The following is a 19540-nucleotide window of genomic DNA, read 5'->3' on the forward strand; positions in this document are numbered from 1 at the left end:
CAGTTACATCTATAAAATATATCTAGATTCTAGGTGGACAAAAATACGGACAAGATACCTAAGACTTAAGATAGTAAAACGTCAATTAAATTAATTGATGAACCAAGGTGTTGGCATAACTACTATATAGGTTAAGGTTGTAGAGCGTGTTTGGTTATGATAACAGCATTAAGTACTGTATAATTACCGCACTAACTAAATATAAAATAAAAATTAGATAGGTACCTAAAATATAAAAAAAAAATAATTTAAATAGGAAATAACAATTGTTATATCGAAGTAAATCAAACATTACAAATCGAATACATAACAATATTGAATGTATAACTTATATCCAAACAGAGATAGTTAACAGACAACCGTTTACACAATATTGTTTAAATAAGTCTGACTCTGGTGAATTATTTGAACAATTCCAAACATCTGTTCGAACACATTTTTATTGAGCGCCGTTAATTTGCAAAATGTTAAATGACAAAACCACAAAATAATTTAACAACGTAAATAATCTTAAAAAAAAAATACAATAAAATACTAGTGTTACCTCAAACTAACTCAAAAAGGCTTTTAATAATAGATACAAAATATATACAATGAAATATATTAAATTGTATTATTTATTTAATTCAGAATTTGCAAATAACTTAATAGCTTGGTAGTATAAAACAAGCATACAGTTAATGGTATAAATACTTAAATCACATTTTAGTAAGAACAAAACCAAAAATACGAATGAAATAGTGGAAATGTTTATTATGCACATTTGGCGCATTAATGTAGGTTTTTTTTTAGGTTTATAAAAATTCATCATAAATTAGATTTTGTTGTAAGAAAAACAAGATATATTGAAATTAATAGTATTCAGTAAGAACCTCTGGATCATGGCCAAGGTCTTTAAATTTGATGATCAAACTTATTTTAATAATAATAATAATAAGTATAGTTCTATGTTACACGAGTTAAATACAAATGTTGATTACATATTAGTGATAATACCCCTAACCTAATACATTATTTAAATTGCCATATTGGTTTAGATATTAGAAGAAAGGGATTTTAGAATTATGCAACTAAAATATTCGTATAAAATTTCATATTATTTATAATATAATGATAACAGTAAAAAAAAGGTGGTTCACTGGATGTCGCTCTGCTGTAAAGTAGGTGGTTACAAGTGGGTCACTGTATAATGGATGGTATTGAATTTGAATTCAATGATATTCTATCATTTTATACGAAAAACGATTCTTAGCGGAGATGGTTTGTAAGTATGGATATTTTATGTTACATTTATATTGTTATTAATTATTATGAATACGGTAGCCGGTAGGTTGAATTCATATTATAAAATTACAACAAAATAACTAAAATAGTTATTCTTGGTTATTTAATATGTAATTTCGTCCAAATTTTTAACATAAAATAACTATAAAAAACTGTGTTTTCATATTTTTGAGATTTTTACATAATAACTTACTTACCAGGAACCTTATTTTAAATTTTCAATTCTTAGCTATAAAAGTTGAATATTTCATGCATTTTTTAACTACAAAATCATTTTTTTAATTTTATAAATGTTATCAAAAATTGAACTAAAAATACTCATAAAAAAAAATTGTGTCCATGTATTTTTAATATTTTTCAACTACAATTGTAACAATATGTTAGGAGCCTTGTATTTATGTTATTACTCAACAAATACAATTTTAATGATATCCATATAAAAAACTAGTAAAAATGGAAACTGAAAATGTCCGTAAACCTCTCAAAACAAGTGAAAATATTTTGAAAACGCTAATATAAACAACCAGTGAACATTTCATGTACCACGATCATTGTTTTAGAGTTACACCAAAAACCATAACCGATATTACGTAAAAATTCCTGTTATTCCCAGCACTTGAAAACTATTGGGAATTTTAAATTTTGACCTCCCGAATGCACCTACTAGATTCACTTTGCCATCGAACAGGACACTCTCAAAAAACACACACATCATAATAAAATCAATACATTAATCGCTCTGCTCAGAATCTAAAACATATGAATATATTATTTGTTCTAATATTAATACATAAAATTATAACAAATAGAAAAAAAATGTGATTTGTTTTAAAATGTGTAACGGTTGAAGTATTAAATCAACGAAATGTCCGATAGGTATAAAATCATTCAAACCTTAATCTAATAACAATAGCCTTTAATTAAATAACTATTATTTAACATATATTGTTAGATTAATATTTATTATAGAGATAAATACCATTAGCTTGACTTACGTCTACGTTAATATATTATCAACCAGCATTATTAATTCAATAAGAATTATGTATCAAAACATACACGCAACTGTGATATTATACTGTCAAAACTAGTTTTAAACTTAAACATTTTAAACAGCTGCAGTAAGCACCTCTTCTAAAGAAATGGTTTACACTTTGCATGCATTTATATTTAATTTATGAAAAAATTGAGATAGTTATATAATATATTATTGTTATTGTTTTTAAAATTTATGATTCACCAATATTTAAGATCCACCTCACAAAATTAATACTTTACTTATGTCACACGGTATACCTATAATATTTTATAATTGTGAAAATCCATATTTTGAGTTTATTGTAAATATAATAGGCAATAGCAATGCATAAACTAAACAATGAGTTTTGAATGTATTAATTAAAATAGAATTTATGTTATACTGTCTCACAAAAGCATGCACCAAAGCAATGATATTAACAATTATGATTTGAGTAATTTAATCTTGTGTAGGTATCGATTGCAACAAATTTTATTTTTATTTTTTGGAAGTACTCATAGAAATAACATTGTTTTCGGTTAAAAGAAAAGAACTTATTTCGGCACGGAGTTATATTTTTTAAATTTCCCTTGCTTATTCAAGCGGTTAACAATGATTTCCAATACTTAAAGAATTAGTAATGCCAAAAACAAGGTGTAAAAAACAATTATAAAACACATATTATTTGTATTTTCATTATCCTCATTTTCACGATTTCTTTTTGATATAAAAATTAATATACTATATAAACTGCTACGACTGTTCTTCGGGACTAAATAAGTAAAACTAGAAATTTACGAAAACAGTGTTATAACGCAGTTGGCAATTTTCGGGACGATGACGATATTCTTTTACATATAATAATAATAGGTACATATTTTACTTTTCATTTTTTTCTCGTTTATTTTTAGAACTGCGATGTTACACATTTATAATATTATTAATTTATCTAAACATGATTCAGATACAAGTACGGACGGGTACATACATATACTTAAGATTGCAATCAGAAAGTTTATTATAGATGTCAAATACTATATCTAATATCTATACTGCTTTACAGTATAATGTATAAAATATCCTTTGTTTATCTAACCCTAGGGCTATTCAGCTTTCTCGAATCCAGTTTTCAAATAGTCTAATCAGACGGTATCAAAAAAATGTACGTTATGATATGCTTTGAATAGGGTTTTAATTAAAACTAGCTATCAGTTATAAACACGTGTAAAACTTTTAATTAATATTCACAAGTCACAACTGTACTTTTATAATTTATACATTATTAGTATAGTATATTGACAATATTCGTTGATGATCGTCTACACGTGTTTTTAAAAACTATATATAAGTATATAAATATATTATATACTACCATATATAAATCGTACAATACAATGTTAAACAATATACTCATTCTTTGAAGTCTAATCTATAATTGTATGTTGTTGATGGAACTCAAAACATGTAACATTTAACAATAATAATTTAAAATATATAATTCAATATGATATTTAGTGTATTTATTTATTGTTATTTTTTATGATTTATTCATACTAATGAGAAATTAAAATCGACTTAAATAAGTTTATAAGGTGTTATATTACAACAACTAATGAACCGAGAAAGGCCATACTGTTATTATTTTTTTTTTTGTATACTCATTCATGTGCAAAGAAGGTTAAAATGTATACTTGTATTTAAGACCTGTTTAAAATTAATTATCGGGGACGGTAACATAATTAATTCTTGTATGTTACGTATACACAGAAGATTTTTTACATTAGAATATATCGTATTAAAATAAATAATAAAATTGTATTAATGTTTCACAGATGCATATATAAATACATAATTAGATTGTGTGAAATTGGACAGCTATAAATTATGCATTTACCAAGTTTACATTAAAAACGAACAAACATCGTATTGGTAGTAAAATTTAAAAGTTTAACACTTTATATCTTATAAATAATGAATATTCAAATAACAGACAGTGATAATATATATAGACAATATAGTATTTCATGGACTATGCCACTATAGACGTAGGTCAATGGACTTGGATTTAAATAAAAACAATGAACATCATAATAATTAACCTAGGAGGCCATTGTTATTCGTAACCGACGGTAATTGAAGTTTTTCTTCAAAGCATTAGATTTGATGAATGGGAGAACTATAGTGATAATGTATATTGTACCCGATGATGAAAAATAAGGGAAAACTTAGCAAACTTTAAGAAAATACAAGATAAATATATTTGAGTTAAGTATTAATGAAAAAAAAAAACAATAGGAATTTTATAACACAACAATATTATTATACCGCACGGGAATTCGGTACAGAATTACAAGAATAAAAAATATAATATTGTTTTCACGATCGACTACAAAATACGTTATAGAACAGAAAATATAAAATATATAAAAAAAAAACGGTATTAATAATAATATTGAAAAACAGAAACTCCAGCAGTATTATGATAATGCAGGCCGAAATACAATGTACGCAGAAAAAGGAATACAATCGTTAGGCATATATATTAATGAGTATAGTTTTAAAGTAGTATAGTACCTATAGTATAGTATAGTATTGTTTTTTTCGGCAGAAAAGAGAAATTTTTTGTTACAGGCGTCAACCGCATGGTGTCTGGACGAATATACAATAGGTCATATTGCGCAACTTGTTGTTTTTCCTAATTATTGAATTTACTGACAAATCTTTTGTATGTGTAATAATGTAGTATACAACATTTTTATAATTTGTATGTGTGCGATTGTATGTATGTGCGCCAGTGCGCGCGCGTGCGTTATGTCATCGCTTTATTTCGGTAGTAACTAGTAACACAGTGACAGTAGCCGCAGCACGCGGGTTTCGTCCGACCGACGAAAACTACGTTATAGCAAGAAATTATATAATTTAAATTTTAATATGACCTCATCGTCATCTTCGTTCATCTCAGTTGAATTATTATTCTATTCAATATTTTAAATATATACATACCTATAATTCCAATATAGTATATAAATTATCGTCGTCGAAAAGTAGAAAAATTGGATATAGCAGTTAAAACATGATCTACCCGGATCATGATATTTTTTAAATTCCACATAAATCGAATATTCAGAGGTATTTTATATTGACGCGAGTTGTTTTATACTTTTATAGGCATAAAATACTTATAATACATTATTTTCACGGATTTATATTTTAAAATATTACATTTTTCACAAAACTAAAAAATGTTCTTTTTAAGGCATCCCTTTCAATATTGAATACAGATGGTACTAAACTACAGTATAGTACAGCTGAAGTAATTTTTCGAACATTTTAGTAAATTTTGATAAAATAATATTGAAAAACAGTAAAATAACGGTGAAGGTAGATATATAATATATATATTTAGTATTTTAGTAGCAAGTACAATTAAATCTTTATTTTTTTGAATAATTGTTTGATTGCAATTATAAAAAAACATCTGTCTCAGAAATAATTCTTTAAATATGATTTAATAAATGCTTTTTTACCATCTTTTTAAATCAAATATAGATAACTATACCCAATGCTTCTAAAACAATTATTATAGTTAGGTGGTTTTAAATATTATTTTTAATAATAATTTTATCTATACGTCTGTAAATATTAAATACAGTGTTTTATAATAATTTATATAACAACTAGGTATATATACCATATATGAACTATAAAAAATATTAAAACAGTTACATGTTTTAATATAAATAATGAAAATATCATGAGAATATAACTAATAACATAAATATATGTCTATCAATGTTAATTAGCATAATAATAACAATCTATAGGGGGACGGAGTGGTCGAGCGGACTACGGCGTCAGCTCCAACGTGTACCGTTGCCAGTTCGAATCTCGACCACGGGTGGCTCCTCTCTCTAGGCAGGCATCCTTCGACTGGGCATGGCAGAAACCTACGGGTGCTCAACTTGAAATTCTGCCAAAACTAAGAACACAATTGTTTACCAAACCTACAGTATACACCCCCACAGTTGAAAAACCACCCAACGGCCTAAGTTGAAACGGGTTAATCAAGAAAAAAAAAACAATCTGTAATAACTACCTATACCGCTATACCTATCTGTAATTTCTAAGTTTTTTACTAAAATTGAAAAGAACACTTAAAGCATGTACAATTTATATAAATCTAAATTTGTTTCATAATCTCAAAAATGTTTATCAGTATGGTCAATATTGGAATTATCAAAGTAGGAAATATCGAGCATAATGTGATAGACGATAGTTATATCAATTGATAGTCGGTTTCATGTTTTATGAAAGAAGAATGAGCACGTTATACAAGTTTTAACATAAACCAAGATAACCTAATATATAGCATTGGTTATTTTTGTAAACTAATGACAATGTAATTTTAAAATATTTTCAATAAAACGCACACTGAAGACAGACATTCTACATAGTATAGAACTTATTTGCAGTTAATTATTATTTGCAAATATTTGGTTTTTTTTCAAAAATATATATGTTTGCTTGATAGCTATAATTTATCATAATAATTAATAAATGACAGAAATATTTAAGTAATAATATATAGGTATAATATTATTTAAAATTTGAAAATCATTTGTAATTTGCTAGGTTTGCAGTATAAATAAATATATATAAATATATCCAGCGTGTAAGACGTTTGTTTTGTTGTCAATTTATTATTTTAAACAGATAAACGAATGCGTTTTTCTGTTTTTATATATGAGGTAAAATAAGTTGTAAATAAAATATTATAATATATCGGGCGGGAGGACTTTATCGGTGAATGATGATTTTACCCGTCTCAATTGCGCAACCATGGAAATCGGTTAGCCAGAGCGTTTAACAAAGACAGATAGAGAAATGCAAAACGAAAAATATCTATTGATAGAAACCAGTAGTTGTATGAATGGGAATAAAAATACAGTGAAATTCACCAATTATCATCGGCTATTGTTGTTGATCAACCCTGGAACGTGAAAGTCCTATTGGCGACGAACGCCTACAACTTATGAAATAATTTCCTGCTGAACATTGCTACCATGGGGTTTAGGCCACAAAAAATGAAATTCTACGTATTTTTCCGATAGAAAGTAATCATTACACGATCGGACACAAAAAATTACCCACCGGATTCACCGCAACCAACGTGTAAATTAATGAAATCCACCGTGACTGTTTTTAGTATTAAAGCAAAAAATGGTAAAAATAAATACTTTTCTACCTATCTAAAATAGTTATATAGAACTATACATTAGGTAGTGTTGTTGAGAAATCATTGATAGAGATTTGACCCGATTGATCAAGCTCATTGACGTGTAGCTAAACGACGGAAATGTAACCATATCAAAACTAGGGCAAACTTGTCATTTGCTTTTTTAGCCAAAGCGCTCATCAGCTCTATTCAATATAATAAAAATACCTAAAAAAAAATGTTGTCACATTTACATACTTACGTATAGAACATTACTCTACGACTCCATAACCACCAAATATATCAAGATCAAAAATCCATTAGTTAAAATAAGATTTAAAAATCTATATCAAAATCAAAATTGTTTGTTTTATGCGCAGATTTACATCCATATATACATTATACATTTATCTTGTAAACTTTAATCTTTAAACTTTTACACGCAAGTTGTTTAATTATTTAATAGTTAGGTACCTAGTAGGCATTAAAAGAATTATTAATTAATTAAAAATATTACGAATGCTAAGTATGTAGGTATTACATTATACGCGTATAATAAATAAATTTAAGAAAGGCATTGATCATAAAACGTATGTATTTAAAATGGTGAATGGGTCAACTACTGCAGTTGTATACAGCAATTATTATTGTCAGTTATACAATCTATGATAAAATTTTTTGTCTTTGCGATGATAAATTAAAATAACCTGTAGGTGCAGCAATTTAAATTGTTTATTCGAGTATATAATAATATAATCACACGACTTAATATGTGCGAGTGGATTGTTTAATTTTAAAACTGTTTAAGTAAATAACTAATCAAACTGGATAAATTACAATTGTATGTGTGTAAATATAGTACCTAAATTATTACTTAGGTAATCATAATTTGTGAAAATAAAATATAAATTGTTATAATTTGTTGTACTGATAAAAATGACTAGGTACTAAAAAGATACACTAAAGTATCTACAAAATATCGATTTTTATAAAACTAATTACAAAATTACCCTATATAGGTAGCAACGTAGGTTTTTTTTTAGTAGTAGTTTTAGTAGTTTTTTTAGTAGTATTAAAACTATATTTTCTCTTTTAAAACCATGGTTGCATTCATTTAAGAAAAGTCATATACTTAGTGATCTATTTCAGAAAACTTTTATAAAATACAATCCGTATAGATACAAAAATACTGGTTATTTTCTACTGTTCGTACCCATATAACTTCTCTTTTAACCTAAAATCATCAATTATCTATCCTACATACACGCAATACATTGTCGATACACACTCATATATTATATATATTATATGTTATATGTTATCATTTACTTATTATCAATTACAAAAAAAATATTTTGACTATGAAATTCATATATTTAACGATAGTGCTTATTAAATTCCGATAGCGACGTTTTATTGGAGAATTTGTTCCAGTCTTCCAAGGAGAATACAAATACTACAATCACGAAAATTGATACGGTTTAAAGTTTAAACATGTAAGTACTATTGGAGTAGATAGAAAATCATATTATTTTATAGATTTACAAATTGAGATGGTCAATACTAAATAGTATTATAAAATATTCAATAATATCGATACATTTGTACCTTAATGTTTAGTATTTATGGAAATAATATACTTTTATTTTTATTTTGAAATTCGTGATCAAGTGTAGGTTTTTTTAATAAAGTATATTATTATTGTCGAGTTAGTATTTCTATTGGCTATTCGTATAATATAAAAATAATAGTTTTTATAATCTTTTCGAAAATTAGTACCTATTTGGTACAACCTAAATACATAATAATAAGCTATAAAAAATATTTTAAAATTTAAGTGTTGAAAATATAAATAGGTATAATGTCGACGATTTGCTTAGTGATGTTTCATATATTATGATGATGAGCGACCGATTAAAATGACGCAATACTTCTATAACTATGCTCAATAAATCGTCGTCGCGACACATTACTACATTATATTTTAGTGTATATATGAGTATTATAAAGTCTGAAAGACGCAGATTTCTCCGGATGCCCTCGAGCATCTTTATCTCCGGTAAGAAACTATTACAAATTATAATAATAATAATAATAATAATAATAATAATAATAAATAGTTCTCTACCGATGAAAAAATATTACGTAACGAGTGTACTTCAGCAGACAATATAACAATTATCGATGGTAAGTACCTATATACAGCACAATATTAAGTGCGAATTTTTGTGTACAGAATGTATACAGTATACATACAGTCATCAGGTAAGATTAAATATGGGTAGTATAATAGGTACCTATGTTTTTCACATAGATACACATTGACCGATACGGTTTCATAATAAATTACAATTTGTTGGATTCGGTGGTCCTGATCAAGTAAGTACCCACTGTTCCATTACCTTCGCTATTGCTCTTTAGACCTAAACGATATCAGACCTTGGACTGACCAAGGACGCAGTTTCAAACGAACCGTTTAAGAGTTACCGTCATCTCGGAGTTTCGCACAACAGATAATATACTAACCGATTAAAAAGGCGAACATGTTAATGTACTAACAAAATACAAAATAATAACGATTTGTACAACACTTTTATTAGCATATATAAATTATATATATATATCATAGGTCGATACCTGTTTTGAATGTGCACGAGGTTATTATTAGCAGATATGTATATAATGATTACCTATAATGTCAAAAGAAATTATTATTGAATAGAAAATCATTACTCTGCGGTAACGGATTGTGAAATAAATGACTAATAGGTTTGTTCTACAAAATCGACACACTCGAGTATTATTCATTAGTGGGTATAAGTTCTTATTCAAAATATGACTAACAAAATATTATACACTTTACAATGAATGGTTTTTTAAAAATTATTTTAAATTATATAAATATAATATATATTATACATAAGTACAGAACGTGTGGTTTTCAATAGAAAAAATCAAAGTAAGAATATTACAACTTACAATTATAATACGCATTAAGAAACTAAAATAAAATATGAAATTTAAGACGGGATAAAATGAAACCAACACCTATAAAAAATAATTACAAAATATATTTATAAATATTGAAATATTATCGCTTTGAACTCAATCAATTGATGCCATCGTAATACAGATTTGTAGATATTTTTTCATTGGTATCATAATATCCGTAGTTGGATATTGTATAGAATGTAGATTGACTATCTTTAATCACACGAATATAATCAAATCAAAATAATTTAATACAAAATTCAATATTGCAATGTTAAGTAAACTTGCATTTTTACAACCCTTATGAATTGCCTAACAAGGTTAAAAGCTGTATATTCTCGATTGTTAATAAGTCCTATACTAGTATGTAAAAATGCAAATGTAATTATTTTGATGACATTTTAAAATAGTTGACTTCCATTAGGTACACACGTCCAGTTTTAGATTCTGAGCGAAGCGATGAATGTATTGATTTTACACTGATGTGCGTGTGTAGTTTTTTAGTGTCTGTCATTACCATTTAGGACAGTAAAAATAATTTGATTTTCAACAGCATCTTTTCTGGTAGGAAAGAGAATCTAGGAAGTACTTTGGGGGTGGGGGGTGGGTAAAAATTACAAGAATAGCTTTCAAAAGTGTCAGGAAAAACCAACAAAAAATTAAGGAAATACTGAAATTTTTACGGAAAATCAGTTTTTGATAATATCGATTTTGGTTTTTGTTGTAACTCCAAAAAAAAATTATAGTAGATACATAAAATTTCACTGAATGTTTATACTAGCATTTTCTATACACTATAACATCTTCAAAATATTTTGACTCATGTTGAGCTATTTATTGGCATACGAAATTTTCAATTTGTTTTAGTTTTTTTTCAAAATTGATGTTGATAGAAAAATTTTCGTTTGGTCAAAAAACTTGAAAATTGAATACAGTGACATTAAAAAAAAAAATTGAGCGTAAATTCACAATATTTTTTTTATGAGTGTCTGAAGTTATAATTTTGACAACACTGGATATTCACTTGATTTCTCAAGGAACGTTTTTCTTATTTCTTAATTCAAAAACGAATAAACGTAGATACTTTAAATTTTTACCAAATGTTAATTTTATCATTTCCTAAACATGACGACCAGATCATATAAATATAATGACAAATACAATCTGTTATAGGTATATAGTACAATAGATATTTTGTTATAAAACACTCAAGGTTTCTCGAGTAAAAAACACTATTGTCAGGAAAAAACCATTGCGATTAGTTCCGTTCTAAATTTGTTTGCTACAATAACGCGGTTACAGCAGTTTTGGGTGAAAGTCTTAGATTTATTTTTGGTGCAAGGCGTAGTCTACAGTATCCTTGAGTTGCTTAGAAAATCGATAAAACGGTAGTAAATACTTATCACACACGTGCATACGCTATAGAGGTTTTATAACCGTAGGTCGCATTATGGATATTTGTCGACTAACTGTTTTGGCAAAGCTCCACTCAGACATAATATATAATATTATTATAATAATAAATATATGCTCAAGCACAAGTATACGTATTAATTATTGCACGCAATTATCGACGTGTTATAGATCCATCGGATATGATATATTTATCTTACCTGCGATTGGTTTTGATCGGCTCATCTTCATCCAATGAACTGCCGGCTCCTGAATCCTGCAACTACCAATAAATAAAAATGCATTAGACAATTACTTTAAATTTGTTTTGGTTGGTCGGCCGGTGGCACCAGGCTCTAAACAGTTAAATCTAGTGAGCTTTATATTTTAAGAATTAAATCGCACAGATCATATTATACGATATGATATTAATAATTTACAATATATATATAAATTAATTGTGTATAATATAATTGAAAATACATAAACGTATTATAAAAGTTGACCTATACTTTTAAAACAAGTTTTACAAAAAAACATGAAAAAGTAATTAATGCTGTTAAATGTTTGCCCGTTAGTTGAAACTGTTGTTTTCATTATTATGCATTACACTCGACTTTATTCTTTCAAGGTTAGATTTAATACGATTAAATTACACGAAGATTGTACTTAACAATTAACTTAGAAAAATTTTTATTGACTCAGATATTTTTTAAACGAAAAAATATAGGTACACTATACAGTAGCAGCTATATTTATCACGGAATAGAGAAAAAAAAACGTGATTTATTTTATTTTTATATTTCCCTCGTGTGATGTATGGGCCAAGTTCAATGTACTGCAAACAATCGTATATAACAGTACACAGCCTGGCCCCATCGTTCAATATAATAATTATCATTACTGAGCACTGGAAATTGTAATTCACAGTATCTAAGCAACTAACCGCACACAAGCCTAAATCATTTTTTTATGAAGTTTATTTTCATTGTTGGTATTACTGCCATGCTTTCCAGCGATCCGCAATATTATAATATACTTCAAGTGTATATTTTATAGCCGTGAACAAAAGAGATATTAAATACAAACGGTTTGTGGTTAGAATATCACTTTCCGCCGATATCATGCACTTTTATACACATACGCTTTATAATAAATAAGTCCATAACAAACAGTTTTAATAACAACCATAATTCAAGAAATTCAAACGAATGATGTATTATCCACGATAGTGCGGGACTAAAATATAATCAAAAAAACATACCTAATTGATAATTATTATTTATTTTTAAATAATACAAAATAATATAAAATACACAAAGACACTAATTACAAATTAGATAAGTATTATTTAATTGTCTGACAACAACGACTTATATTTCCTGTCATCAAAATTAAAATGCATTATAATAGTATTATCTTTCTACTGAACACTTAAAAATTTATACTCGGTTCCTTGATATATCGAGTTTTAATGTCATCATTCTACTAAATTAATTTATATTATTCTTTCAATATCCTAATTTCTAATAACATATTTTTGGTATTTACAGTAAATTATAAAGTTTTGTTTTAATTATTATGATGATTTAATTATAAAATTGAAAGTTATAAATGCACTCAAAATATTTAATTGATTTTTTTATTGTTATAGAAAAACTCATTATCTTAACTTCAGCACACTTCAGTTTCATAGACAGTTGACTTAAAAAATCCGATAACGCACAAATGGATTCCCTACTTTAAAAACAATTATTCAAAAATAAATTACTCATTACAAGTATAATATAGTGAAAGCTTGTTGAACTATAATGATATTTATTATTTACTATTCAAAGCCCCGCATTAATATGTAATAATTGTATTTATTTATAATATACAGTTTCTTAAATCCCAAAAGTGGCATAACATACATTACACATTTTATAATTTACTAGTAAAATACTTATATAAAAGTTATAGCCTAAACCTAATAAAAAAAAAAATAGACAACTAAATAACAAAACAAAAAAATTGCATTAAATGTCTTATGAAAACTAGGTATGCAAATATTATACAATAACAAGATCATAATATTAACACAAATGAAATCATGTCTGAAATTAATGTCACGCCCATGACTCATACTACTAAATTTGCAATGAAATAAAATAATTTTTCGTACATTTTTAAATTTGAATTTTCTGGCAGCATTAATTTTTCATATTTCTATAGGATTTTTACGTTAACGACGTCATTCCGCAGTGATTGTAACAGTGTTAAGAAGATGACTACATATTATGCGGATGACATCGTGCCCTACAATTGAACGTAGGTAAATCTGTAAATTTATTTTGACGGGTGCCGGGCGGAAGATACGTGCGTGCAATAATAACAAACGATTGTATGTCGCGGACACTTTCACTGTCACGACCCCGGCTTGCACGACCGCGACAAAACACGGTTATAGTGGATATGGTTGTACATAGTAGACCAACAAAAATAATAAAGCAATAACAATAATAAAAAAAAAAACCGAAATGAAATGAAATTATAGCCATTTAAACGATTTCGAAACGATTTTCTCGGTTCTAGGTCACGAAGAGGCGAAAAAAAGGTTAAAATTGTGCAGACAAAATTAAGTCATACACACTACGCCGACCGCTGCGTCGGTACGTGCCACAGATGACCCGTGATCTCCACGTTTTTTTAGCGTATTTTTCACATTATAAAACGTATAGGTAACAGTTAATGCACTTGTGTGTCTACGAGTGTGTGTATATAATTTCGTATATGAAGTATTGAATTTATAATTTAGCTTCTAATATTTATCATTATAGTTTTTACTTTTGTTCAACAATATGTCATTAACAATTTATCAAATTAAATTTTACCAAAACATACTACTCGTTAAAGCCATTACCATTGACATTCGACGCACATATTTCCAGATTTGTCTAGTTTAAATAGTGTTTTGAAATTCGCATAGTATACACAACTATACTTAAGGCATATATATAAATAGGTATAGTCTACGATGATGTATACTGTATAGGTATACTAAACTAATTCAAACAATTTTAACAGTGTGAGACTACTAAGTCTTACGTAATAGATAAAAATTCACAAGATACACCACCCGTTATAATATTATATACATAAATAAACGGTCATTATATGAAACTATTTAGGTAAAACCAGGGCTTGAAACCGGTTACCTGATGTTAATATATGAATTTTTTTTTCCGTTAAACAATTGTGCGTTGCAAATTAAACTAAAAGGTAAATTTAGTATTATAAATTGTATGTGACATGTGAGGCGTTAAAAAATTATAACCACAACAATAAAGATGACGGCACTATATTGTTATGACACGGACAGTATATAGATGCAACGCACGTCAACGAATGTCAAAAATTAAAACATTACATAGGTACGGAGGTTTTGTTGTTCCAACCACTGCACACGATATCGACACGTACAGGTTAGGTTAAGCCCATAGGTACTAACACAATATTATATTTTTGATTACCTATATCGTTTTTAATAAGCAGTTGAGATTTGATTATCGTTGCGAACTGTATAAATCAACTGTAGACGCTAGACACTCATTACCTATGTACAATACTGAATACAGTGACAGTCCTTGTAAGGGCATATCCAAAAGGGGTTTCTGTTCCGGATCTAGCTCCCATCTATTGAAGCTTTAAAAATAACTGGTACCTATACATACTTTATATAAACGTTTGACAATTGTATAAATTATTTGTTTGAATTTAACTTAAGAGATAAATAGGTAGAAATAACTAATGAGAAATATATATAAATATAAATGTTAAATACATCTCCTCTATTTGTATACACTTTTATTTGTTACTGCAGCTAGTCACTAAATAGCCATAAATTAATATTTTTGTAAATATATTTTCTTAGAGAATTTAAAATTAAAACCACTCTACAATAATTAATAGGTGTTTAACAACAACTTGTTTGACGATCACTAAAAGAGAGGTTTTTAGGTGTAGCATTAAAAAAATCACAATAAAATGCTGTAGGTATATTAATGCGATGAGTGATTACAACAAAAAATTACGAATAAATCCTGAAAACCTGCACAGATAACGATCGATTCGCATGGAAAAAAATCACTTGCTCCCGTACGGATATAATATATTAATATATATATAAAGCGCAAACACAGTTCTATATATCGCGTTAGAGTGCGCGCTTGAGGCTATAAAACTATACGGTTGCAAAATGCGGTATGCGTTTAAATCATAATATTGTAATATATTATACACAGTCGACGTCGTCGCGCGGTGGTGCAGAATGCAGATATAGTCATATAGATATATTTTATTTTTAATAAAAATACGGAGTGATGTAACGCGTCTATTATACATTCATAACATATATTATATTATTTAGGTGTGTGTATACAGTGTGGTGCATCGGTGCACCTGATGCATTTTTCGTGTTCGACATTCTACGTGGATAAAATAATATTATTATTGTTGTTGTTGTTGTTGTAGTTATTGTTGCCTGGTTGCAAAACTTCAGCAGCACGCGGAGACCTATGCGAGCTGCTGATGTGCTCACAGAATATTGTAATTATTGTAAACACTATAATATAGACAACACACGTTATAAATTTATTATAATTGACACTTATTGTATTTCATATTATTATTATTGCTCCTGCTGTTTTGACTTTTGACGGTAATAATTAGTATTATGAATTATGGAATATGGAGACATACGTGCTGCACTGCTATATTATGTACTACCAAATATAACCTAATATCATGTAATGTATTGATGTTTATGTAGGAGAAAAATCGCAACTACGCATGAAACGGCTCATCGATCCAGTCTTTGTACAACGCGCGTAAGCGAGTCGTGCGCCGTTTTAATTTTTAAATTGAATATTTAAGAATTAAATAGGAGAAAAAATATTACATTGTATATAACATTGACCTTGTAAAAGGTGTCTTTTATGGGTTTTTCTTTCGACTGTCAAACACGAATGACGCAAGTGCTTTATAATATACAACATATTTTGCGATTTACCAATATTAATAAAGTAGGTATTTTTTTGTATACAGGACAAAAGAATTACGCATTTAAAACCCTGCCGGCTGTCGTACCACGGACACTAGGTGGTACGATCGAATCTATATCAGCAGCTATTTGCCAAACGACGTCACGGAGCTGGTATACGCCCCTATGAGTTACGATTTTAGTTTGTATTTATAAATTTAATTAATGACACATAGCTAAAGGACGTATATAACATATATTTACAACTAAAAACAACTTTGTACGATGAGCAATTTCTCCTTCCAAGTTTTTGGATGATACGGCGTATATATAGGCGCAATTTGTGGTTGACTCGGGGACTTGAGAGTGATTATCACCCTAATAAATTTATGCCATTTGTGGACTATCTGAAAAAATAAAAATGAGCTTTTTGGTTGACAATTTATGTAACGAAATACGGCAACGGACGAGCATGTGTTGACTCAGGCTTACCAAGTTCAACTTAGTAAATTTTTATTCAATAGAACCAATTTTGTGTTGTTAGCTTTAATATTAGAGCATGTTGACCTATGATCAAACTTAAAAGTAAGAACATTATCTGTGTTGTCTCGTTGGTTTTTGACAATCTTTTAATAAGCTACCGGCCATCTCGATTCCAGCGCATAAATGGTAAATATACTATTTAGTATATTGAAATTATAAAACAATACCTACCTATTACCATAGTTTTATACTTATAGTTAAATTATATACATATTTAGTAATTAGACCATTAAGTTTTATAAATAAATATATAATATCTAATAAGGCACCGACCTATACAAATATGTATTGGTACTATTCCAAATGAAACTACAAAATGATCAACATTTATCTGTTCAAACGAAATTTTGCAAAAGTCTAATATTATAATACACATAATATAAAACCAAAAATTACACTATAAAGTTTAATCTTTAATATATCTATATAATAGTTCATATTAAAGAAAGTACCTATATATATATTAGATACATATATTTCATGTTTATCAGATATATTACACTGGATTGAATAAAAATAATATGAATAAACAATTTATATGTTACAAACAAGACATTTTTAAATTTACTACACAAATGCCCCCAAAGTATAATCAAAACACAAAAAGAGCCGGTATCGATTTATACAAAAAAAAACAATATTCAGCTTAAGAATATAGTATCGACGTGTCGTCTTTGAGATGCTTTGTTCGTCCAGATAACGATGTAATTGCCGAATGCTGGTTTTTAATCGGTCTGATTCATTGTCGTAATAATAATAACATTGTTATATGGAACGAATGTAGAAAAACGTATTACACCAATAGAACAAATCGGTAATTGGCGAACAAAGCGAAAAATATCGTTCAAAGACCTTCAAGTTCAAATACCCGATGTGTGTGTATACGTAGCGCGAATATAAATATACAAATCTGAACTGGGCAACGTAACTGGTATATATATACAGAGTGAATGAAATACGTAGACGACCGAAAAAACACAATCCCAGTCGAGCGTACGTCGGCGGCATGTCTTAAAATGGCAATCCCGTAATCAAAAGGGGCGATGCGGCACGATAGTATCGAATAGAAAGAATATAATCGACAACGATTGTGAAAATTAAATCGACGAATACGAGTATTTATTTATATAAAACGAGTGAACATACCGTATAGTTATTATTTGAAGAGTTCAATAAATTATTAAGTTAAAAATAGTGAAATCCCCATAGGTTAACACTGAAACAGTATAAAATGGGCTGTTAAATTCTCGCATTTTCGTTTTCACTGTGGTTAATATATTATATAATATAGAATACATAATATTACACATTAATGAAATAACTCCAGTTTATAAAAATTAAAACAGAGTATTCGTTAAGACACTCGTACACAACACTACCCACACAGCATTTTAATATTTCCCAACTATGGTATAAATATTTTCAGGAAAACAATATAGTTGTCAAAATATTTGAAAAAGTTGCATAAATAATAAGGAAATATTTTATTTATATTTTTTGGCCAAGAAGTTCACTTTTAAAAAATATTTTGTAAAAAACATTAACAAAACATTTTAATCATATTTTTTTAAAAAACATTTTCATGGAAACATTATAAAAATATTAAGTCAATATTTTTGTGCAGTATTTTATTATTTTATGAGAATAAAATATTTATACAATATTATTAGTCAAATATTCATTATTTAAGCACTCCAAAATATTCACAAAATATTATCATTTCCCAAATACTGTGTGGGTACGTTGTTAGTTTTGGAATCAACTTTTTTTTTTAATTTTGTCGAAAAGTGAATCAGCCGAAAAGGTAAAGGTACGACTATGGTCAAAAAGGGTCTCGCACGTTTCAGCCAAGTGTTCATATATGACGTATCATTTATATATTATATTATGCATATGTGTAATGTGTATATGTTTTTATGTAGGTAATATGCATATATATATATATTATACTGTTATAACCTCGACAAATTAATAGTTTGGAATTAAATTAGTAAATCTATACAAATTTAACATTGCTCAGCAGTCCACTGTTTAAATTACAATTTATAACTATAACCAAAATGTAATCAATAAATGA

The 19540-nt window shown here is 27.7% G+C and overlaps 1 protein-coding gene across 4 annotated transcripts in view; it reads right to left on the reverse strand.

Moving 5' to 3' along the window:
• Positions 1-19540, reverse strand: part of LOC100168094 (protein phosphatase Slingshot) — a 68774-nt gene that overhangs the window by 36047 nt on the left and 13187 nt on the right. For 2 of the 4 annotated variants that reach the window (XM_016803008.2, XM_008182714.3), the window contains exon 2: positions 12122-12177. In XM_016803008.2, the coding sequence (XP_016658497.1) occupies positions 12122-12177 (56 nt within the window). Of the gene's footprint in view, positions 1-12121; positions 12184-19540 lie in introns of all 4 variants that reach the window. The other 2 variants (XM_008182720.3, XM_001942824.5) reach the window with 1 other exon arrangement.

This window comes from Acyrthosiphon pisum, chromosome A3, assembly GCF_005508785.2.
Source record: "Acyrthosiphon pisum isolate AL4f chromosome A3, pea_aphid_22Mar2018_4r6ur, whole genome shotgun sequence".
Lineage (NCBI taxonomy): Eukaryota > Metazoa > Arthropoda > Insecta > Hemiptera > Aphididae > Acyrthosiphon > Acyrthosiphon pisum.